Consider the following 27,500-nt stretch of genomic DNA (forward strand, 5'->3'; position numbering starts at 1 on the left):
TACATCGCTAATTCCTCCGTGTCCGATCGAAAAATCTTGTCTGCACAAGGTGCAATTCGCGTAGTTTTCACCCTTTTTGGAACGGATAATTATTCCCGGATAGGCTTTTGAATATTCTTCACGGAATGACTGCAGTTTTCTTTTCGGTTTAAGACTAGTTTGCGATTTTTCTCCGGCTGATTCCATGATCGTTCGCTCGTTTGGAAACAATGATAACAGGTGCCTCGTGCTTGGCAGCGGTGCTATAAATAGCCTCGCGGAATGGCTCGATAGGAAGTTACGGGAAGCAGGTCGAATGTCATTGTTGTTACGCGATTTCGTGAATAAAACTTAAAAAAAATAAAAAAAATGTAATTAATGTAAAACCGTATTTTTTATCACTGCAACCGTAACCCGGAATAGGTTGATGAAAACCGTACTAATTACGGGAAAACCGGAGTAGTTGGCAGGTATGTATATATATATATATATATATATACATGGTAACACTTTAGTATGGGGAATATATGTTGCTTTATTTTAAATGTATTTTTCCTTAACATGCTGCATTTTCAAAAAGTTCCAAGTTTTAATTATACATCATTTTAATAACCAATTTGATTGAATCCCTCCCATTTTATCACAAGTACATGAAAGATGCTAACCAGCCTGAGAGCTGACGGCGTGTCATGCCAACATGCTAGTCTAATGACTCGCCGCTAATAACGCCCGCCGGCGTGCAGACGAGCGCACCGACTTCAAGTGAGTCACATTCCCAAGCTCATTAGACGGATTGGACAGCAAGGATTAACATCATCACAGATGCCAACGTGGCTTTGACTCATGGAGCGGTCTTACCGAGTTGAGGTCCATGCTGGTCTCCACCCACTCCTTGGCGTGGTGGTACTCGTCCAGCAGCCCCATGATGTAGAGCGTGTCCAGGGAGTCGATGATGGATGCTCCTCTCAAGCTACCTGGAAAACAAACGCGGCAGGTGTGACTAAAAGACCTTTACTATGCTCGTGACCATAAAGACATACACTATATATTGCCAAAAGTATTTGGGAATTTCGGGAAAACTGGAAATTTTTGAAAATATAAACAATACCGTAATTGTCCTATTTGATATGAATAAGTTGGTGTTGCATTTTTTCTAAACAATTGAAAAATGTTGACGTAGTAACAGTTTGAATTTGAATGAGCGTTTTGGAATTCCTGGAATTTCGGGAAAACCGGGAAATTTGTACGGAGAAAAAAAAGATAACTTTTGCTGTCCCAACTAAGAGGAATGTTTTGAAGGTGAAATGGTCAAAAATGGTTGAAAAATGTGGACTGTGAAAACTTGCTAGGAAGAAGTAAAAAAATAGGACTTTGGAAAACCGGGAATTCTGGGAATTCCTGGAGTTTTTTTGGAACTTGTAAAATGGTAGTTTGATTGTCCGAGGTGGAGTGTGCGGATGGAGGGACGGTTCAAATCGGTTGAGAAATGTGGGATATGGAGAGGTTTGTATATTTCCCGTTCAGAAAATCACCAGAAATTCAGGGAAAACCGGGAATTTTTGGTAAAGGGAAAACATGTTGAAACATGTGAAGAGTAGTGTGTGTGGATGGTTGAAAGGTCGGAATCGGGTTTAAAAAATGCAAACAAATTTGATAATTTGGGGCATTGTATAACTATGAATACCTCTATTTATTTGAATGGGAATTTCCTAGAAATTTGGTAATTTCAGGAAAACCGGAAATTTTGGAAAATATTGATAATACCATAATTGTCCTATTTGATATGATTAGGTGTCCTAATCACTTGCCCGGAGTATAAAAGCAAGCACTTAGGCACGGAGACCGTTTCTACAAACATTTGTGAAAGAATGGGCCGCTTTCAGTGATTTCCAGCGTGGAACTGTCATAGGATAGCCACCTGTGCAACAAATCCAGTCGTGAAATTCCCTCGCTCCTAAATATTCCAAAGTCAACTTGATTCAGGGTTATATACTGTAAGTAAACATTGATATTATAAGAAAAGTGAAGAGTTTGGGGAACAACAGCAACTCAGCCACCAAGTGGTAGGGCCACGTAAACTGACAAGAGACGATGGTGAAGCGCATAGTGCAAAGACTTTCTGCACGGTCAGTTGCGACAGAGCTCCAAACTTCGTGTAACCTTCCAATTAGCCCACGTACAGTACGCAGAGAGCTTCATGGAATGGGTTTCCGTGGCCGAGCGGCTGCATCTAAGCCATACATCGCAGTGGTGTAAAGAAGTGTTTTTTCAACCTTTTTTTGCGTTGAAAAAATCCAGAGGCACACCACCAGCAGAAATAATTGACGGTTGACAGTAAAAAGTCGTTGCAATTGTTGGATATGACTTTAAAGCATAACCAAACATGGATCACTATAGCTCTTGTCTCAAAGTAGGTGTACTGTCACCACCTGTCACATCACACCCTGACTTATTTGGACTCTTTTGCTGTTTTCCTGTGTGTAGTGTTTTACTTCTTGTCTTGCGCTCCTATTTTGGTGGCTTTTTCTCTTTTTTTTGGTATTTTCCTGTAGCAGTTTCATGTCTTCCTTTGAGCGATATTTCCCGCATCTACTTTGTTTTAGCAGTCAAGAATATTTCAGTTGTTTTTATCTTTCTTTGTAGGGACATTGTTGATTGCCATGTCATGTTCGGATGTACTTTGTGGACGCCGTCTTTTCTCCACAGTAAGTCTTTGCTGTCGTCCAGCATTCTGTTTTTTGTTTACTTTATAGCCAGTTCAGTTTTAATTTCGTTCTGCATAGCCTTCCCTAAGCTTCAATGCCTGCTGCATTGTGCCGAGTGTGAAATTTGGTGGTGGAGGAATTATGGTTTGGGGTTGGTTTTTCAGGAGTTGGACTTGGCACCATAGTTCCAGTGAAAGGAACTTTGAATTCTCCAGGACACCAAAACATTTTGGGACAATTCCATGGGATGGCACTTCCAAGTTCATATGTGAGTAAAGGCAGGTGGCCAAATACTTTTGGCAATGTAGCGTATTTGCATAGAAATGAAGAGAATATACGGCGGGTCGTGTTCCCGCCGAAGTACACCGAGAAATGAAAATGGATGATGACAAAAGGAATTTTCCGGATGATTTCACTTGACAACAACAGCAACATTATTCAAATGGCCTGAGCTTAACTGTCTCCTAACATAGTAATAATCATCATAATAACAACAACAAACATGCTGTCTCTGCAGGGGATTTATCACGGCCATTTTCACCAAGAAGCTGCTGGTTTCTCTTGCAATGTGGGACTGGAACTCACCACCCTGCTACAGACTAACTAAGTAACACAGTGAAGGCTTTTATTGAAAGGAAATAATTCAGAGAAGAACATCAATTACACGAGATTTCTCTACAGAATCTCCTCTCTGGTGAACAAAAGCACCATGAAGATTCTAGCGGGAACGCTCATTCAACCCTTTTTCGATTACGCATGCACCTCCTGGTACCCGAGCACTTCCAAAACCTTCAAATCTAGACTCCAAACATCCCAGAACAAGCTAGTCAGATTACTTCTAGACCTCCACCCCAGATCACACCTCACTCCTACCCACTTCTCCAAAGTGGGCTGGCTCAGGGTGGAGGACAGAGTAAAACAACTTGCACTGAGCCTGGTCCATAAAATCCGCTACACCTCCCTGATACCGAAGTACATGTCAAACTACTTCCTTAACGTCATGTTCGTCCTTCGTTTTCGAAGATGACCAGGTGACTTCACGTTGATTTGTGTGTGCGAAGATGGCTGATGAGGCCAATCCTTGCGCGGAATGACCGGCTGCAGTGAGGGCAGGTTATGGCTGGGGGGTGGCTGGCAGAGAGGGAGGAACTGTCTCTGGTCTTGCGGAGCTGTCGCTTCTGTTCGGCTTCGTGGATGCGTTTTTCCTCGAAGTCTGCAACACCATGCCAGACTGCAGAGCGCTAGTTTGAACGGTGTTGGGCATCGGCTTCCCATAAAGTTAAAGTTAAAGTACCAATGATTGTCACACACACACTAGGTGTGGCGAAATTATTCTCTGCATTTGACCCATCACCCTTGATCACCCCCTGGGAGGTGAGGGGAGCAGTTCCGGGAATCATTTTGGTGATTTAACCCCCAATTCCAACCCTTGATGCTGAGTGCCAAGCAGGGAGGTAATGGGTCCCATTTTTATAGTCTTTGGTATGACTCGGCCGGGGTTTGAACTCCCAACCTACCGATCTCAGGACGGACACTCTAACCACTAGGCCACTGAGTAGTGTCTCTGGGTCCAGACCACAGCCCTTGAGACTGGCCTTTAAGGTGTCCTTAAAGCGTTTCCGCTGTCCGCCGCGTGAGCGCTTTCCATGGTGCAGTTCACCGTACAGGAGCATTTTTGGTAGAGGTTCATCGGACATGCGGCAGACATGGCCAGCCCATCTCAGCTGGAGAAGATAGCATAGATGCTATCCATCTCAGCCCTGAGGAGGACCTCTGTGTCTGGGATCTTGTCCTGCCACCGGATGTTGAGCAGCCTCCTGAGGGATCTCATGTGGAAGGCGTTAAGCTGTTTAGCATGCCGGCTGTATACAGTCCAGGTCTCACAGGCATACAGAAGGACGGGTAGGACAACAGCACGGTAGACCTTAAGTTTGGTCCGTAGGCTAAGCCCTCTGCGTGTTACGGCTCAGGCTCCTGCCAACGCCGCTCATCCGTCTGTGCGCACCTCGGGACACGCCCACGGGTGCGCACATCCAGGGACGCGCCGCGCGCGTCCCCGCCCTACAGCAGCCACCAGCTGCAATCACTCACCGGCAATCTACACTCCTGGGTCTGATGAGGGCAGGCTCAATAAAGGACCAGTGGACCCAAGGATCGGCGCGGGAACTTAGTTTTTCTCATGGTGTACCGTAAGCAACAAGCTTTATGCTCTATTTGTGTTTCCTCTCCGCGCCTTGATTTGTCCCTTGTCTTCTCCCGTGTCCCCGCAGTACCCTTCGTCACCTGGAAAGTGAGCTGTGCGTCTCACTTTTTCCCTGGATCTCCCTCTGGACTCTGACTGCCTCCTTCGTTCCTCGACCTCTTGCTCGCCCCTGGATTCTGACGTCTCTCTCTGCCCCCGGATCATCTGCCTGCCCCCTGGACTTCCTCGTATCTCGTTCAACACGTTGGTAACACTCACTTCAGTTAAATTCTACACATAGTCTTACACCATTCCCTTTTGGATATAGTTCACACTCCATTTCTGTTTGTTATTATTATTATTATTATATATATATATATTGAATTATTATATTTATATATAAATAATTGTATATACTTCCCCCTGGTGTCTGTTTGCCGTCACCTCCTCTCAGTTAAACACAACACTGCGCTCCCAGACAGAACTGCGGAGTCGGCCAAATGCAGCACTTCCATGCGCAATCCTATGCATGACCTCCTCGTCGATGTTGCCCACGCGTGACAAGGTGCTACCCAGGTAGACAAACTTTTCAGCAGCTTTGAGGTTCTCACCATTTACGCTGACAAGGGGCTCAGTGTACGGGTCTCCAGGAGCAGTTTGATGCATAACAACTGTTTTCTTTGTACTAATGGTGAGTCCAAAGTCTGAGCATGCTGTGGCAAAGTTGTTCATTCCTTAACGTAAATGACCGCCATAACCACAACACCAGGGGGAGCTCCACTAACCACGTTAAACCCAGATTCCCATCTAACAAAGGTCTTAACTCATTCTCCTTCTATGCCACATCAATGTGGAATGCACTCCCAACAGGTGTAAAAGAAAGTGCATCTCTATCCTCCTTCAAAACCGCAATAAAAGAACACCTCCAGGCAGCTACAACCCTAAACTAACACCCTCCCCCCACCACATCCCACCTCCCCGGATTGTAAATAATCAAATGTAAATAATCAAATGTATATACTTGTTCTTATGCTTTCTGAACTCACTATGTCCACTACTCGCTGTACATATCCTACCAAGTCACACCTACACTGTTTCAATGTCCATTTCTCTGATGATATAATCGTTAGATGACTGAAGTGTGCTGATTGCCGCGCCCGGGAATCATTTTTGGTGATTTAACCCCCAATTCCAAGCCTTGATGCTGAGTGCCAAGCAGGGAGGTAATGGCTCCTATTTTTATAGTCTTTGGTATGACTCGGCCCGGGTTTGAACTCACGACCTACCCATCTCAGGGCGGACATGTGAGTCACACATTAAGAGTGTTACTAAAACTGCCCTCTTTCATCTCCAATATATCGCTAAAATGTGTCCCCTTTTGTCCACCAAACAAGAGAAGAATAAGTGATTATTACATTTTAACAGAAGTGTAGATAGAACATGTTAAAACAGAAAATAAGGAGATATTAACAGTAAAGGACTCCGCCAAAGCTGCCCTTTGTCACCGATTCTGTTCATAACTTTTATGGACAGAATTTCTCGGCGCAGTCAAGGCGTTGAGGGGATCCGGTTTGGTGGCTTGCAGGATTAGGTCTCTGGTTTTTGCAGATGATGTGGTCCTGATGGCTTCATCTGGCCAGGATCTTCAGCTCTCGCTGGATCGGTTCGCAGCTGGGATGAGAATCAGCACCTCCAAGTCCGAGTCCATGGTTCTCGCCCGGAAAAGGGTGGAGTGCCATCTCCGGGTTGGGGAGGAGATCTTGCCCCAAGTGGAGGAGTTCAAGTACCTCGGAGTCTTGTTCACGAGTGAGGGAAGAGTGGATGGTGAGATCGACAGGCGGCGTCTTCAGTAATGCGGACGCTGTATCGATCCGTTGTGGTGAAGAAGGAGCTGAGCCGGAAGGCAAAGCTCTCAAATTACCGGTCGATCTACGTTCCCATCCTCACCTATGGTCATGAGCTTTGGGTTATGACCGAAAGGACAAGATCACGGGTACAAGCGGCCGAAATGAGTTTCCTCCGCCGGGTGGCGGGGCTCTCCCTTAGAGATAGGGTGAGAAGCTCTGTCATCCGGGAGGAGCTCAAAGTAAAGCCGCTGCTCCTCCACATGGAGAGGAGCCAGATGAGGTGGTTCGGGCATCTGGTCAGGATGCCACCCGAACGCCTCCCTAGGGAGGTGTTTAGGGCACGTCCGACCGGTAGGAGGCCACGGGGAAGACCCAGCACACGTTGGGAAGACTATGTCTCCCGGCTGGCCTGGGAACGCCTCGGGGTCCCACAGGAAGAGCTGGACGAAGTGGCTGGGGAGAGGGAAGTCTGGGCTTCCCTGCTTAGGCTGCTGCCCCCGCGACCCGACCTCGGATAAGCGGAAGAAGATGGATGGATGGATGGATAACAGTAAAGGAACAAGTAGATTAATAATCCATTTTTACAGTTTGTCCTTTACAATGTTGACAAAATAATAGGTAGATAAATGAAACAATATGTTACTGCATACGTCAGCAGACTAATTACACTGCAAAAAGTGAAATATAAGTAAGATGAAATATGTCAAATAAGGGTGATATTTGCTTATTTTCTGTCTGATAAGATAATTCTTCTCACTAAGCAGATTTTATGTTAGAGTGTTTTACTTGTTTTAAGTGTTTTGCTCCTAAATGATCTCAGTAAGATATTACAGCTTGTTGCTGAGATTTGATGACCTATATTGAGTAAAACATGCTTGAAACTAGAATATCAAGTGTTGCAAAGCTGTGTCATCAACACTCACAAGTATTAAACTACTTTTTTAAAGTCATAATTTCTTATTTCAAGCATGAAAAAAAAAAATCATGATTTTGACACAATTGTGTCTCATAATTAAAACAGATGACAGCCAAATGGACTTTGCTGTTTTATTTTCAATGAAACAATAGAAAATAGAGAGGTCCCGGGTTCAAATCCCGGACGAGCCCCCAAATTGTTGCGTTTGGACCAGTTTCCTCCCAGGGAATTAAAGTCGCTGGTCGCTCCCAAGCTCTTTACGACACTTAAAGCTGAGTAGAAGAACCACCAGAGACAGAATAGGTATTTTGTATTATATTTGCAAAGCTTTGTAAATATACTGAGACCAGTCCAGCATGGAACATTCAATCGCGCAGCTAAGATGGTCTTCCCTCCAAAATGGAAACCTTCTATCCTATAAAGTCTCTCTCCCTCCCACCCTCGCAGTCTTGTCCCTCCAGCCCAAATACATGCCCATTGTCCTCCGCACCTGGACATAAGAATAGATAAGAAGAAGGAGTATCTCTCTTTCTTACATCCCATATTCAAGGTTAGCACACAGTATTTGCAGAAAACCAAAAGACCACAATTGGAAGAAAAACACTAGCTGTTTTGTAATATGATTATGAAATAAAATAAGTAACACTTAAATTCGGATATATGTAAATATCTGCCTCCGACAGTACTCATATAGTAGTACAGTTGGCACAGTACAGTAAACTGACAGTTAATATTTAAACATTTGACATTTCTAACAATTTTGAACAGAAATAGTTCATGCACATTCAGATAGATTCTTCAAAATTACAATTAAAAACATTTTTGGCTGGGGGCCGGGCTGTATATAAGTGCACTAATTGACTGAAAGAGCACGCACTTGGCGCGATGATGTCATGTTATCAATGGAAAAATGCATTTTTAGACCATATGATTTGCCTGAGCGGCTAGGAGACCCCGAGAGTAACAAGCGCTTGCCTTGTTGCCTTTCCATTAAGAACAATAAATTAGTTTTTAGTATAAGTTTGCTGCTTTCAAGAAATGTAATGCCGAGCGCATATCATTATGTCAAGATAATGGCACTAGCATTTACTTCATTTAAGAATAGTTTTTCTACCAAGAAAAGTGCACTTGTTATTAGTGAGAATATACTTATTTTAAGCTATTTTTGGGTTCATTGAGGTTAGCTAATTTGACTTGTTTTGGAAAGTCTTGACAAGCCACATTTTCTTGTTCTATTGGTAGATACTTTTGCTTAGTTCAAATAAAATACCCCTCATTTTTGTATTTTTTTTTTCTTGTTTTTGAACACTGACTTTTTGCAGTGTAGGAGTCTTTGTTTGTTTACTTACTACTAAAAGACAAGTTGTCTCATATGTTCACTATTTTATTTAAGGACTAAATTACAATAATAAACATATGTTTTATGTACACTAAGATTTTTTTGTTCGAATAAAGACAATAATGCCATTTTTTGTAGTCCCCTTTATTTAGAAAAGTATCAAAACACATTGTGGTACCGGTACCAAAATATTGGTATGGGGACAACCCTAGTACAGAGAGAAACTTATTTTTTTAAACTTGTGTGACAGTGAAGTTATTACAAAATGTGACTAGAAAATGTACATTTGAAATACTTTATTAATACGTCCAATGGAGTGTACAATGTGTATCAGCCCAGAGCAAGACTACAAATGATTAGTGATGAACAAAGGTAATAAAGGTAAACATGCTAGGGGGCATATTGCAATCAGGAAGTTTAATAACAACAATTGTGAATCAAAGTAATTACATGCTGGATTAGTGGAAACATGCAATCATGAAGGACGTTTCTACCATGAATGAGACAAGATGAAACATATTCTTCCGAGAAAGAGCTGACCCCAGCAGACGGCTGATTAGACGTGACGCAACAGCACGGCAACCTGCCGCCCACTTTAAAGAATGTATATTTTAATCACACCTTTGGGAAACAAACGCAAGCGAGTCTTTCGTTTCGAGGATCAACATATGAAGAAATTGTCACGGTGGGGTTTTTGCAGCTTACTGCGAGGTTTGTTCTCCCGGGATGCAAACGGACTATTCTGGACAAGGCGTGCAGGTAGGAACAGGCCCGGCCCTAACCAATCTGGCGCCCTAGGCAAGATTTTAGGTGGCGCCCCCCCCCCCACATCGGCAATGAAGTGTATATACTCACAAGAAACCGAATAGCTTTGTCTTTGACCTTTTTTTTTTTTACTTACAACTATACCTAATATATAAAGGGGTGGAAAAGTGACTATTACCTGCAGGGCAAACATTAGCTAACCAGAAGGCAATAACAATGTAAACAAAAAACACCTGCTTAAAAGATCTAATACAAATGTCCCTGAGGAATGTAAGGTGGGAGTACTGTAATTACCTAACGTTACATTATTATTTTCCATAACAATTTAGCCCCCTCCACAATATTAACCCGACGTTAAAACAGAACCAGCTATTTATTGATTAGCAATTGCCGAATCATGTAACATTAGCTTAATGCTAAAAAGCCAGGTTACTATCACATTCTGTAACAGACAAATAATTTCATGTAGGCTAACGTTACCTACCTGCTACCTCTGTCTTTTCTCGTTTCTACTCCTCTTCTTTTCTCTTTTTTCTTCCCTGGGCACCTGACAGTTTTGGCCGTTTTGACATCTTGTGTTGGGGGGGGGGGGGGCGTAATGTTGTAACAAATAATATTTCTATTAAATAGGCTTTACTTTGCATTTTAATTAACGTGGGATTATTTTTTGTATTTAGAAATAATAGTACCAACTTTTTTTTTTTTTTTTTTTTTTTTTCTCCAACATTTGTGGCACTGGCGTGGCGCCCCCTGATGGACGGCGCCCTTAGCATTTGCCTATACGGCCTATGCCACGGGCCGGCCCTGGGTAGGAACATATTTATTCTCCAAACTTAAAGTACTACAAAAAAAACAGAAAACAGGGCGAAGGCACAACGTGCTGATCGCACTTGGAGCTAAACTAACACTTAGCATAAACTATAACCGGGAAAACTTACGAGCTGTGGCATGAACAAACAGAAACTTACGTATACAAGGCATGACGCGAACACTTGGCATGGACTTGGAATCCGACATGAAGTCAGGCCAGCTGACTGGCAAAAGTAGGCTTAAAGGGGAACATTATCAGCAGACCTATGTAAGCGCCAATATATACCTTGATGTTGCAGAAAAAAGACCATATATTTTTTTAACCGATTTCCGAACTCTAAATGGGTGAATTTTGGCGAAATAAACGCCTTTCTAATATTCGCTCTCGGAGCGATGACGTCACAACGTGACGTCGCATCGGAAAGCAATCCGCCATTTTCTCAAACACCGAGTCAAATCAGCTCTGTTATTTTCCGTTTTTTCGACTGTTTTCCGTACCTTGGAGACATCATGCCTCGTCGGTGTGTTGTCGGAGGGTGTAACAACACGAACAGGGACGGATTCAAGTTGCACCAGTGGCCCAAAGATGCCAAAGTGGCAAGAAATTGGACGTTTGTTCCGCACACTTTACCGACGAAAGCTATGCTACGACAGAGATGGCAAGAATGTGTGGATATCCTGCGACACTCAAAGCAGATGCATTTCCAACCATAAAGTCAAAGAAATCTGCCGCCAGACCGCCATTGAATCTGCCGGAGTGTGTGAGCAATTCAGGGACAAAGGGCCTCGCTAGCACGGCAAGCAATGGCGGCAGTTTGTTCCCGCAGACGAGCGAGCTAAACCCCCTGGATGTCTTGGCTCACACCGTCCCGAAGATGATCAAGAGAAGAATATCGACCCTAGCTTCCCTGGCCTGCTGACATGAGGGTATGTCTACAGAATATATTAATTGATGAAAATTGGGCTGTCTGCACTCTCAAAGTGCATGTTGTTGCCAAATGTATTTCATATGCTGTAAACCTAGTTCATAGTTGTTAGTTTCCTTTAATGCCAAACAAACACATACCAATCGTTGGTTAGAAGGCGATCGCCGAATTCGTCCTCGCTTTCTCCCGTGTCGCTGGCTGTCGTGTCGTTTTCGTCGGTTTCGCTTGCATACGGTTCAAACCGATATGGCTCAATAGCTTCAGTTTCTTCTTCAATTTCGTTTTCGCTACCTGCCTCCACACTACAACCATCCGTTTCAATACATTCGTAATCTGTTGAACCGCTTAAGCCGCTGAAATCCGAGTCTGAATCCGAGCTAATGTCGCTATAGCTTGCTGTTCTTTCCGCCATGTTTGTTTGTGTTGGCTTCACTATGTGACGTCACAGGAAAATGGACGGGTGGTTAAAATCAGGCACTTTGAAGCTTTTTTTAGGGATATTGCGTGATGGGTAAAATTTTGAAAAAAACTTCGAAAAATAAAATAAGCCACTGGGAACTGATTTTTAATGGTTTTAACAATTCTGAAATTGTGAAAATGTTCCCCTTTAAATAGTCCTCTGATTAGACACGGGTGAGCGGCCCGAACACCACAGGCAGGTGAAAACAATAAGCTGCCATGGCAACCAAACCAAACTCAGAAGTGTCACAAACTGGAACTAAAAGAGTCCAAAACTAACAGAAAATAACAAAAACATGATCCGGACCACAGATCATGACAGTAATAAATTAGTAAAGTAAATAAATTAGACAGTAATAAAGTAAAAAAATCCGTCTTGACTGCACTTAAATGTAGAATATATGTAGAATATATTTATAAGATTCATATATTATATATAATATATTATATTATTTATTATTATTATTGTCTATTGTGAGCGAACTGTGGTGCTGAATTTTCCCTGGGGATCAATAAAGTAATTTCTATTCTATTCTATTCTATTCTATTCTAATAACTCAAAACCAAAAAAATACAAGATTTTTAAATGCATATTTCATATGCCGTATTTTTCCGGACCATAGGGCGCACCGGATTATACGGCGCACTGCCGATGCACGGGTCTATTTTCATACAATACGCGCACCGGATTATAATATAATAATAATAATTATATTATTATGATTTTTTGACAGTAAGCACACATACACATGTTGCGACATAGAAACCACGAGACTTGCAACGGGGCCTCCAGTACCGAAGCTGCAACCCTTCCGGGGGTGGAGGGTGGGGGCATATGTGCAGCCCATGGTGTGTGTGTTGTTGTGTCTGTAGGCTGGGAGTTGCTCTGCAAACTGAGTTCCACTCCCCGGGTGTTGTTGAAGGAGGATGGAAGGAGGAAGGATGTCTCGAACGCGGCCTTCGCCAAGGCCATTCGAGGGAGCCAAAATGTAGATAAGGATTGTTGTTTTTCCAAGCGAGTAGATACACTCCAATGGCGTGTCCGATCTTAATCGTCCCTTCCAGCTCTCGAGTTGATCAATCTTTGCGATTCAACCCTGAGATCGCCACAGTCTGTCCCCCCTACAGCCCGACCCATAAAGGGGAACTTTTTAATTTGATACACTAAAAAAGGGGTTTATTGGCAGGAATGGGTACTTTTATAGGTAGGCCTACCCATCAAACGAGTACTGATTCACGTAAAATCCAACGTTACCATATTCGATATTTAGGTTGCATGCTTGCAGACTTGGCACCGGCTCAAGCACTTGGTGGGCAAACCGGCGTATTCATAGCGGACTGCCTCTAGGCAATGTTACAATTTGTCATGCTAACAAAGCAAGCATGCCTGATCAAAAACACTCAAAAGTAAAGCACCGCTTTTCAAAATGCACTAGCTCAATGCTAATTTACCAATTCACCAAAGTTGGCTGTAAAAACTACACCTGAGATGCGCGTTACAATCGAGCGGCTTGTACGTAATAAGTACAATACATACGCTTTGTGGGGCTCAACAACGGACAAGACTACTTCCTGACTATGGCATCACAATTACTTGCAAATGCGACTCAAAAGTGCAGGAAAACAAGACATAACAAGCACAGTTATTATAAAAAATTGAAAAAAATTAAAGTTTGTAGTAACAGACACCTTCATAACAATATGTATTATGTACAATATACACAATGCAAGTATATATATAATGTAGTAACAGACACCTTCAAAACAATATGTAATATGTACAATATACACACTGCAAGTATATATATAATGTAGTAACAGACACCTTCATAACAATACGTAATATATACAATATACACACTGCAAGTATATATATATAATGTAGTAACAGACACCTTCATAACAATATGTAATATGTACAATATACACACTGCAAGTACATATAATGTAGTAACAGACACCTTCATAACAATATGTAATATGTACAATATACACACTGCAAGTACATATAATGTAGTAACAGACACCTTCATAACAATATGTAATATGTACAATATACACACTGCAAGTACATATAATGTAGTAACAGACACCTTCATAACAATATGTAATATGTACAATATACACACTGCAAGTACATATAATGTAGTAACAGACACCTTCATAACAATATGTAATATGTACAATATACACACTGCAAGTACATATAATGTAGTAACAGACACCTTCATAACAATATGTAATATGTACAATATACACACTGCAAGTATATATATAATGTAGTAACAGACACCTTCATAACAATATGTAATATGTACAATATACACACTGCAAGTACATATAATGTAGTAACAGACACCTTCATAACAATATGTAATATGTACAATATACACACTGCAAGTACATATAATGTAGTAACAGACACCTTCATAACAATATGTAATATGTACAATATACACACTGCAAGTACATATAATTTAGTAACAGACACCTTCATAACAATATGTAATATGTACAATATACACACTGCAAGTACATATAATGTAGTAACAGACACCTTCATAACAATATGTAATATGTACAATATACACACTGCAAGTACATATAATGTAGTAACAGACACCTTCATAACAATATGTAATATGTACAATATACACACTGCAAGTACATATAATGTAGTAACAGACACCTTCATAACAATATGTAATATGTACAATATACACACTGCAAGTACATATAATGTAGTAACAGACACCTTCATAACAATATGTAATATGTACAATATACACACTGCAAGTACATATAATGTAGTAACAGACACCTTCATAACAATATGTAATATGTACAATATACACACTGCAAGTACATATAATGTAGTAACAGACACCTTCATAACAATATGTAATATGTACAATATACACACTGCAAGTACATATAATGTAGTAACAGACACCTTCATAACAATATGTAATATGTACAATATACACACTGCAAGTATATATATAATGTAGTAACAGACACCTTCATAACAATATGTAATATGTACAATATACACACTGCAAGTACATATAATGTAGTAACAGACACCTTCATAACAATATGTAATATGTACAATATACCGGTACACACTGCAAGTACATATAATGTAGTAACAGACACCTTCATAACAATATGTAATATGTACAATATACACACTGCAAGTATATATATATAATGTAGTAACAGACACCTTCATAACAATATGTAATATGTACAATATACACACTGCAAGTACATATAATGTAGTAACAGACACCTTCATAACAATATGTACAATATACACACTGCAAGTACATATAATGTAGTAACAGACACCTTCATAACAATATGTAATATGTACAATATACACACTGCAAGTATATATATAATGTAGTAACAGACACCTTCATAACAATATGTAATATGTACAATATACACACTGCAAGTATATATATAATGTAGTAACAGACACCTTCATAACAATATGTAATATGTACAATATACACACTGCAAGTATATATATATATAATGTAGTAACAGACACCTTCATAACAATATGTAATATGTACAATATACACACTGCAAGTACATATAATGTAGTAACAGACACCTTCATAACAATATGTAATATGTACAATATACACACTGCAAGTACATATAATGTAGTAACAGACACTTTCATAACAATATGTAATATGTACAATTTACACACTGCAAGTACATATAATGTAGTAACAGACACCTTCATAATAATATGTAATATGTACAATATACACACTGCAAGTATATATATAATGTAGTAACAGACACCTTCATAACAATATGTAATATGTACAATATACACACTGCAAGTACATATAATGTAGTAACAGACACCTTCATAACAATATGTAATATGTACAATATACACACTGCAAGTACATATAATGTAGTAACAGACACCTTCATAACAATATGTAATATGTACAATATACACACTGCAAGTATATATATATAATGTAGTGACCCGATCCCTCAGGTGGTACTGAAACAAAAGGCGACATCAGTGTGTGAAGGATATCACCACATGGGCTCAGGAACACTTCAGAAAACCACTGTCAGTAACTACAGTTGGTCGCTACATCTGTAAGTGCAAGTTAAAACTCTACTATGCAAAGCCAAAGCCATTTATCAACAACACCCAAAAAGGCTTCCCTGGGCCTGAGCTTATCTAAGATGGACTGATGCAAAGTGGAAAAGTGTTCTGCGGTCTGACGAGTCCACATTTCAAATTGTTTTTGGAAACTGTGGACCTCGTGTCCTCCGGACCAAAGAGGAAAAGAACCATCCGGATTGTTCTAGGGTCAAAGTGTAAAAGGCAGCATGTGTGATTGTATGGGGGTGTATTAGTGGCCAAGACATGGGTAACTTACACATCTGTGAAGGCACCATTAATGCATACAGGTTTTGGAGCAACATATGTTGTTATCATGGACGCCCCTGCTTATTTCAGCAAGACGATGCCATCATTCATAGTAAAAGAGTGCCTGTAGTCCAGACATTGAAAATGTGTGAAGGCTAAAATATGAGAAGAGAGACTGTTGAACAACTTAAGCTGTACATCAAGCAAGAATGGGAAAGAATTCCACTTCAAAAATGTGTCTCCTCAGTTCCCAAACCTTTACTGAGTGTTGTTAAAAGGAAAGGCCATGTAACACACTGGTAAAAATGCCTTTTTTTGCAATGTGTTGCTGCCATTAAATTTTAAGTTCACGACTATTTGCAAAGAAAAATGAAGTTTGTCAGTGTGAACATGAAATATCTTGTCTTTGCAGTCTATTCAATTGAATATAAGTAGAAAAGGATTTGTTATATTCTCTTTTTATTTACCATTTACACAACATGACTGTCATGACTTGGACTTTGGCGTGGTTTGTTCTCCCGTGGTGCAAATGAACTGGACTGGTCATGGCGTGAAGGTAAATACATGATTTATTTAAACTATCAAAAAAAGAATAAACGAAAAGCGCGCACAGGGGCGGAGGTACAAAACTAGACTTTAAACACAAAACTTGCACATTGGCAGAAACTATGAACAATTAAACAAAACACTAACTGTGGCTTAACAAACAAAAACTTACTTGGCATGGAACCGGCATGAAACAAAGAGTAGCAAGGGTCATCAGGGTGTGGAGAGAGTGCAGGAGCATAAATGCGGGGATGTCGTCAGGACGAACAACAGAAAATGAATGAACTTAAATACTATGGACATGATTAGTGAAAGCAGGTGCGTGACTCAAAACGTGAAACAGGTGCGTGACGTGACAGGTGAAAACTAATGGTTGCTATGGTGACAAGAGTGCACAATGAGTCCAAACGTGGAACAGGTGCGTGACGTGACAGGTGAAACTAATGGTTGCTATGGTGACAAAACAAAACAAAAGTGCACAAAAAGTCCAAAATTTAAACCGAACATTACTAAAACAAAACATGATCACACAGACATGACAATGACAACTTCACCGCTTTCGTCTTTTTGTATAAAAAGACCTCCACAGCGAGATGCTTGACTCACGTGAACCACGCTTCCTTTTGGCTGACACTTTGCTAAGTCAGCACTTTGTTGACGAAGGTGAGAAGTCAAAGGGATGAACATAATCAGAGAGGCCACACCTTCCGAGGCTTGGAAGTGTGGGAAAAAAAAGCTATTCGGAAAGATGAAAAAAGGAAAAAAAGCGGCCTCCAAAGTGAAGAAGATTGATTGACTGGCAGGACAGACGCAGCAGATCAATCCATCAATGTTTGTTCCCTCCTTTTGCTTATTCAATCCTGCAGCCCTGAGACTCACATGGACAGCTGAACTGAGGGACGGACTGAGAGTAATAAATGTCTGTTTTTTTTTTTTTTTACTAAGACTAACACACGTGGACAACTACAAAGTGAGCTTTATTTTAACCCAACGACATTTCTACTGTTCATTCACTATTTTCCCTTTCATCCCTTGGCTTTTTACTGCACTGCATTCCTCATCCAGCAAGAAATATGCTCCTTCCAACTTGGATAAAGACCAATGGATTTATTATCCGTGAGTGCCGTGCATAAACATTCATACGTTGCTTTCAAAGTCACACTTAAACACTTTTTCAGCACATTGTAGATTATTTGACATCTTTAGCGGTGGTGTAAATTAACCCATTTTACATTGGGGCCCAACTCAAATATTAACACTAAATTGGTCATCTTATATTGGCTTTATATTATTCACATGTGAATAATGCTGTATAATAGACTGTATTTATATTATTCACATGTGAATAATGCTGTTTAATAGACTGTATTTATATTATTCACATGTGAATAATGCTGTATAATAGACTGTATTTATATTATTCACATGTGAATAATGCTGTATAGACTGTATTTATATTATTCACATGTGAATAATGCTGTATAATAGACTGTATTTATATTATTCACATGCGAATAATGCTGTATAATAGACTGTATTTATATTATTCACATGTGAATAATGCTGTATAATAGACGGTATTAATGTTATTCACATGTGAATAATGCTGTATAATAATACTGTATTTATATTATTCACATGTGAATAATGCTGTATAATAGACTGTATTTATATTATTCACATGTGAATAATGCTGTTTATCAGACTGTATTTATGTTATTCACATGTGAATAATGCTGTATAATAGAATGTATTTATGTTATTCACATGTGAATAATGCTGTATAATAGACTGTATTTATATTATTCACATGTGAATAATGCTGTATTATAGACTGTATATATATTAGTCACATGTGAATAATGCTGTATAATAGACTGTATTTATATTATTCACATGTGAATAATGCTGTATAATAGACTGTATTTATATTAGTCACATGTGAATAATGCTGTATAATAGACTGTATTTATATTATTCACATGTGAATAATGCTGTATAATAGACTGTATTTATACTATTCACATGTGAATAATGCTGTATAATAGACTGTATTTATATTATTCACATGTGAATAATGCTGTATAATAGACGGTATTAATGTTATTCACATGTGAATAATGCTGTATAATAGACTGTATTTATATTATTCACATGTGAATAATGCTGTATAATTGACTATTTATATTATTCACATGTGAATAATGCTGTATATCAGACTGTATTTATATTATTCACATGTGACTAATGCTGTATATCAGACTGCATTTATACTATTCACATGTGAATAATGCTGTATAATAGACTGTATTTATATTATTCACATGTGAATAATGCTATATAATAGACTGTATTTATGTTATTCACATGTGAATAATGCTGTATAATAGACTGTATTTATGTTATTCACATGTGAATAATGCTGTATAATAGACTGTATTTATATTATTCACATGTGAATAATGCTGTATAATAGACTATATTATTCACATGTGAATAATGCTGTATAATAGACTGTATTTATATTATTCACATGTGAATAATGCTATATAATAGACTGTATTTATGTTATTCACATGTGAATAATGCTGTATAATAGACTGTATTTATGTTATTCACATGTGAATAATGCTGTATAATAGACTGTATTTATATTATTCACATGTGAATAATGCTGTATAATAGACTATTTATATTATTCACATGTGAATAATGCTGTATATCAGACTATTTATATTATTCACATGTGAATAATGCTGTATAATAGACTGTATTTATATTATTCACATGCGAATAATGCTGTATAATAGACTGTATTTATATTATTCACATGTGAATAATGCTGTATAATAGACTGTATTTATGTTATTCACTTGTGAATAATATTGTATAATAGACTGTATTTATATTATTCACATGTGAATAATGCTGTATAATAGACTGTATTTATGTTATTCACATGTGAATAATGCTGTATAATAGACTGTATTCATATTATTCACATGTGAATAATGCTGTATAATAGACTGTATTTATATTATTCACATGTGAATAATGCTGTATAATAGACAGTATTTATATTATTCACATGTGAATAATGCTGTATAATAGACTGTATTTATATTATTCACATGTGAATAATGCTGTATAATAGACTGTATTTATGTTATTCACATGTGAATAATATTGTATAATAGACTGTATTTATATTATTCACATGTGAATAATGCTGTATAATAGACTGTATTTATGTTATTCACATGTGAATAATGCTGTATAATAGACTGTATTCATATTATTCACATGTGAATAATGCTGTATAATAGACTGTATTTATATTATTCACATGTGAATAATGCTGTATAATAGACAGTATTTATATTATTCACATGTAAAAATACCTAAATGTTTGTCTATTGTGAGCGAACTGTGGTGCTGAGTTTCCCCCCAGGAATCAAAAGTACTTTCTATTCTATTACACTTGATTTTAATTATATTCAATAAATACATCCGACCTTCAGTACTACACATTAAAAGGATAAACATTCTCAAATGAAATGAAAGCACCCGTTAATCACAAAGGTTATTATCATAGAATAAATTCTAATCAAATATACTGCAAACAAGTTTGAGTCATAAAAACTGATGAAAACTGAATAAAATATATAAACTGTCATTTAAATTTAAGTGCAAAAAAAATACAGCTTCATGACTTTAGTCATCATTTTTGCACTTAAGAAGCTTGTCTTGGACTATTGCTCCAGACTTCTTCTGTTTGTTGGAATTTGTCATTACTGCCACACGTGGCGGAATAGTGTATTACAACTAAGTCCCGCTGCTGAGAAACAAGATATTTTTTGGCGGCCCTCTAGGGTGGTTTACGTCCCAACAATGTGAATAATGCTGTATAATACACTGACACATTTGACACGTATTTTCTGCATATCTTTTAAGTAATATATACATACATACATACATACATACATACATACATACATATATATATATATATATATATATATATATATATATATATATATATATATATATATATATATATATATATATATATATATATATATCCATCCATCCATCCATTTTCTACTGCTTATCCCTTTTGGGGTCACAGGGGGTGCTGCTGCATTCGTATATATACATATACATATATATATATATATATATATATATATATATATATATATATATATATATATATATTAGAGATGCGCGGATAGGCAATTATTTCATCCGCAACCGCATCAGAAAGTCGTCAACCATCCACCATCCATCCGATGTAATATTTGATCAGAACCGCACCCGCCCGCCATCCGCCCGCACCCGCCCGTTGTTATATATCTAATATAGACGATGCAAGGCATTAGTGAGGTTATAAAGCTTTTGCCTGTTAAAGAAAGGAGACTGATCCAATGCAGCACAGACATTCGCGTGCCACGCTGTCACGACCCAGACGCACACCAGTGCGCAATCATATGGGAGCCGTGCTGAGCGCACCTCCAAGCGCGTCTCGCTGCCGGCGACGGCCGGGTATGGGCCCAACGCTCCAGCGCCATCCATTTTCAGGGCTAGTTGATTCGGCAGGTGGGTTGTTACACACTCCTTAGCGGGTTCCGACGTCCATGGCCACCGTCCTGCTGTCTATATCAACCAGGGTGAGCCCCACCGCTTTCGTGAGCGCACTGCGCGCGGAGTGACCCCTGTTACGCGCCCCCGGCAACAGGGGTGGCGGGCAGGTAAGCTTCGCGGGCGGAGCGCGCGGAGTGACCCCTGTTACGAGCCCCCGGCCACGGGGGTGGCGGGCAGGTAAGCTGCTTACCTGCTGCGCGTGACGCCGGCCGCGGCGAAGGCGGACGAGGCGGGGTGTCGGTGCGGTGGGCGCGGTGGTGACCCTGGACGTGCGTCGGGCCCTTCTCGCGGATCGCCGCAGCTACGGCTCCCGGTGGGGCCCTCTCGGGGGAAGGGGCCTCGGTCCCGGACCCCGGCGAGGCGTCGGGGGCCTTCTCTGCTCCGTAAAAGTGTCCATCTCTTTTTTTTTTTTCTTCTGTTGTGGCATATGCAGCAGGTGCCTGCTTGTTTTTCGTATGTGGGTAACAACATTTAACTATGTATATATATTTCCGAATTGGTTTAACTGCCACCCGCCTGAATCTATTTAAAATCTAATTTTTTTTTATTTCAACCGCCCGACCCGACCCGACCCGACCCGCGGATAAAATCAAATTTTTTTTAATTTCATCCGCCCGATCCGCGGATAATCCGCGGACTCCGCGGTTGTGCCCGCAAACCGCGCATCTCTAATATATATATGTGTCTCAATCAGCTGTGTTCAGTGCTTTACGGGGAAAATGACGATTACAAACTGATCATTTTACAGTAATGACAAGAAATGACAGGATCATGTCCGTATTGATCAGGGGAGACGCCAGCGTCCACAGGCAGCGTCCACAGGCAGCGTCCACAGGCAGCGGTCACGTACACAAATGAGACGTTCATTCATCACGGCTGTCACAGGACGGTCACATCAGACCACAGTCCACCAGATCAATCACTCACCATGGCCATGGTGCACTCCCTCTCCCTCAGGCACTTGTCTTCCTCACACAAACTACACACACGTAAATATCATGCATGTGTGTGGCATTGAAAATATTCTTTTTTTAAATAAATAAATAAGTCAACCAGGGGATCACAGGCCACAGCATTAGGCACACCTGCACAGTCCGATGACAGTCACTGGGAGAATGGCGTCACAATCAGTACTGCAGTAAAGTATATGTCCATATATCTTTACTTAAACTCCATATTCGATGTATATCTCCATATATTTTGCAGTGAAAGTATACATATAAAGATATTCATTTTTGAGCGATATTCAGTGAATGACAACTGTGCTGTAAACACTTGTACTAACCAGTTAGTCAAGATGGGTATTAACATTACTTTTATTAACCCAGTTAGTCAAGATGGGTATTAACATTACTTTTATTAACTCAGTTAGTCAATATGGGTACTAACACTTTTATTAACTCAGTTAGTCAAGATGGGTATTAACAGTACTTGTATTAACCCAGTTAGTCAAGATGGGTATTAACAGCACTTTTATTAACCCAGTTAGTCAAGATGGGTAGTAACATTACTTTTATTAACTCAGTTAGTCAAGATGGGTATTAACACTTTTATTAACTCAGTTAGTCAAGATGGGTATTAACAGCACTTTTATTAACTCAGTTAGTCAATATGGGTACTAACACTTTTATTAACTCAGTTAGTCAAGATGGGTATTAACAGTACTTTTATTAACTCAGTTAGTCATTATGGGTATTAACAGTACTTTTACTAACCAGTTAGTCAAGATAGGTATTAACAGCACTTTTATTAACTCAGTTAGTCACGATGGGTTGTGACATTACTTTTATTAACTCAGTTAGTCAAGATGGGTATTAACAGCACTTTTATTAACCCAGTTAGTCAAGATGGGTACTAACAGTACTTTTACTAACCAGTTAGTCAAGATAGGTATTAACAGCACTTTTATTAACCCAGTTAGTCAAGATGGGTAGTGACATTACTTTTATTAACTCTGTTAGTCAAGATGGGTAGTGACATTACTTTTATTAACTCCGTTAGTCAAGATGAGTATCAACATTACTTTTATGAACCCAGTTAGTCAAGATGGGTAGTAACATTACTTTCATTAACTCAGTTAGTCAAGATGGGTATTAACAGTACTTTTATGAACCCAGTTAGTCAAGATGGGTATTAACATTACTTTTATTAACCCAGTTAGTCAAGATGGGTATTAACATTACTTTTATTAACTCAGTTAGTCAATATGGGTACTAACACTTTTATTAACTCAGTTAGTCAAGATGGGTACTACGGTAACACTTTTATTAACCCAGTTAGTCAAGATTGGTACTAACAGCACTTTTATTAACCAGTTTGTCAAGATGAGTATTAACACTTTTATTAACTCAGTTAGTCAAGATGGGTATTAACATTACTTTTATTAACCCAGTTAGTCAAGATGGGTACTAACACTTTTATTAACTTCGTTAGTCAAGATGGGTATTAACAGCACTTTTATTAACCCAGTTAGTCAAGATGGGTATTAACAGTACTTTTATTAACCCAGTTAGTCAAGATGGGTATTAACAGTACTTTTATTAACCCAGTTAGTCAAGATAGGTATTAACATTACTTTAATTAACTCAGTTAGTCAAGGTGGGTATTAACAGTACTTTTATTAACCAGTTAGTCAAGATGGGTATTAACAGTACTTTTACTAACCAGTTAGTCAAGATGGGTATTAACAGTACTTGTATTAACCCAGTTAGTCAAGATGGGTATTAACATTACTTTTATTAACCCAGTTAGTCAAGATGGGTATTAACAGTACTTTTACTAACCAGTTAGTCAAGATGGGTATTAACAGCACTTTTATTAACTTTAATTAAAACTGTGTTTTTTATTTTTTTTGCACCATGAGTGGGGAAGGTTGTTTGGATGGTGACACACACATTGATGCAATGAAATACAACAACCACGGTCAAGCTAACATTACTAACATTGTCTGCAATCTTGCTGCATTTTTGCAGTTATAAAAATGTCAAGTTATGGACATTTAAGTGGGGACACTCCGTGGACCAGACGGGTACTTGTGTGGACACGCCTCATCTAGAAGGATTTATTACAGAAATCAACTTCAAAGCAGACACTTGCAGTTTGACTGTGGATTGATCAGCGTCGTGAAGTCAAGAACCACCTGCCTGCTTGCGATCGATAAGTCATCAGAGCTTCAAACACGGACTGAGCACACATGAACTTCATCAAAAGCTAACATGAACTTCATCAAAAGTTAACATGAACTTCATCAAAAGTTAACATCAAATGCAAACGGCTGCATACTTTGATCTAATTGGAGGCTTCAAATCCACCACAGGTGTTCAGTGCCACCGCACAGATATAAGATGAGGTACACACAGCGCTCTTATCTAACCCCTCAGACCTTCCCAAGAACAATCCATGGCTCACTGCGGATAACTATGGCTAACTATGACTGACTATGGTTGACTATGACTCACTATGGCTGACTTTGGCTGACTTTGGCTCACTATGGCTGACTATGGCTCACTATGAAGCACTATGACTCACTATGACTCACCATGGCTCACTATGACTCACTATGGCTCACTATGACTCACCATGGCTGACTATGACTCACTATGGCTCACTATGGCTGACTATGGCTGACCATGGCTCACTATGGCTCACTATGGCTGACTATGGCTGACCATGACTCACTATGGCTCACTATGGCTGACTATGGCTCACTATGAAGCACTATGACTCACTATGACTCACCATGGCTCACTATGACTCACTATGGCTCACTATGACTCACCATGGCTCACTATGACTCACTATGGCTCACTATGGCTGACTATGGCTGACTATGACTCACTATGGCTCACTATGGCTGACTATGGCTGACCATGGCTCACTATGGCTCACTATGGCTGACTATGGCTGACCATGACTCACTATGGCTCACTATGGCTCACTATGAAGCACTATGACTCACTATGACTCACCATGGCTCACTATGACTCACTATGGCTCACTATGACTCACCATGGCTCACTATGACTCACTATGGCTCACTATGGCTGACTATGGCTGACCATGGCTCACTATGGCTCACTATGGCTGACTATGGCTGACCATGACTCACTATGGCTCACTATGGCTGACTATGATGCACTATGACTCACTATGGCTCACTATGACGCACTATGACTCACTATGGCTGACTATGGCTCACTATGACTCACTATGACTCACTATGGCTCACTATGACGCACTATGACTCACTATGGCTCACTATGGCTCACTATGACTCACTATGATGCACTATGACTCACTATGACTCACTATGGCTGACTATGACTCACTATGGTTGACTATGACGCACTATGACTCACTATGGCTGACTATGGCTCACTATGACTCACTATGATGCACTATGACTCACTATGGCTAACTATGGCTGACTATGACTCACTATGGTTGACTATGGCTGACTATGGCTCACTATGACGCACTATGACTCACTATGGCTCACTATGACGCACTATGGCTCACTATGACGTACTATGACTCACTATGGCTGACTATGGCTGACTATGGCTCACTATGATGCACTATGGCTCACCATGACTCACTATGATGCACTATGACTCACTATGGCTGACTATGGCTCACTATGACGCACTATGACTCACTATGGCTCACTATGGCTCACTATGACACACTATGACTCACTATGGCTCACTATGGCTGACTATGGCTCACTATGACGCACTATGACTCACTATGACTCACTATGGCTCACTATGGCTGACTAAAGTTAAAAGTTAAAGTTAAAGTACCAATGATTGTCACACACACACTAGGTGTGGCGAGATTATTCTCTGCATTTGACCCATCACCCTTATGGCTCACTATTACTCACTGTGGCTAACTATGGCTGACTATGACTGACTATGGCTGACTATGGCTCACTATGGCTCACTGTGGCTAACTATGGCTAAGTATGGCCCACTATGCTAAAATGCTAGTACAAAATGTTAACATGCTAATTTTAGCATGGTAACATAGGAAAAGTTAACGTACTTCTAAGATGGCGCAAAGTATCAAAATTCATGATTTTTAGGTTTAAACATACAAAATTAGCTAAAAAGCTAGCATAAAATGTCAAGATGCTAATGTTAGTATGCTAACATAGGAAAAGTTAACGTAATTCTGAGATGGTGTGAAGTATCAAAATTCATGACTTTTAGGTGTAAAAAAACAAAGGTAGCTAAAATGCTAGTACAAAATGTTAACATGCTAATTTTAGCATGCTAACATAGGACAAGTTAAAGTACTTCTAAGATGGTGCAAAGTATCAAAATTCATGATTTTTAGGTTTAAACATGCTAAAATTTGCTAAAAAGCTAGCATAAAATGTTGAGATGCTAATGTTAGCATGCTAACATAGGAAAAGTTAACGCAATTCTGAGATGGTGCAAAGTATCAAAATTCATGATTTTTAGGTTTAAACATGCAAAATTTGCTAAAAAGCTAGCATAAAATGTTAACATGCTAATTTTAGCATGCTAACATAGTAAAAGTTAACGTACTTCTAAGATGGTGCAAAGTATCAAAATTCATGATTTTTAGGTTTAAACATGCTAAAATTTGCTAAAAGCTAGCATAAAATGTTAAGATGCTAATGTTAGCATGCTAACATAGTAAAAGTTAACGTACTTCTAAGATGGTGCAAAGTATCAAAATTCATGATTTTTAGGTTTAAACATGCAAAATTTGCTAAAAAGCTAGCATAAAATGTTAACATGCTAATGTTAGCATGCTAACATAGTAAAAGTTAACGTACTTCTAAGATGGTGCAAAGTATCAAAATTCATGATTTTTAGGTTTAAACATGCAAAATTTGCTAAAAAGCTAGCATAAAATGTTAACATGCTAATGTTAGCATGCTAACATAGTAAAAGTTAACGTACTTCTAAGATGGTGCAAAGTATCA

General features: G+C 39.3%; 1 protein-coding gene across 1 annotated transcript in view; it reads right to left on the minus strand.

Moving 5' to 3' along the window:
* LOC133605420 (mannosyl-oligosaccharide 1,2-alpha-mannosidase IA) overlaps positions 1-27,500 on the minus strand; it is a 458,157-nt gene that overhangs the window by 156,180 nt on the left and 274,477 nt on the right. Inside the window, exon 3 of the mRNA XM_061958737.2 lies at positions 838-953. Coding sequence (XP_061814721.2) covers positions 838-953 — 116 coding nt within the window. The remainder of the gene's footprint in view (positions 1-837; positions 954-27,500) is intronic.

The sequence above is a fragment of the Nerophis lumbriciformis genome, linkage group LG04 (assembly GCF_033978685.3).
Source record: "Nerophis lumbriciformis linkage group LG04, RoL_Nlum_v2.1, whole genome shotgun sequence".
NCBI lineage: Eukaryota > Metazoa > Chordata > Actinopteri > Syngnathiformes > Syngnathidae > Nerophis > Nerophis lumbriciformis.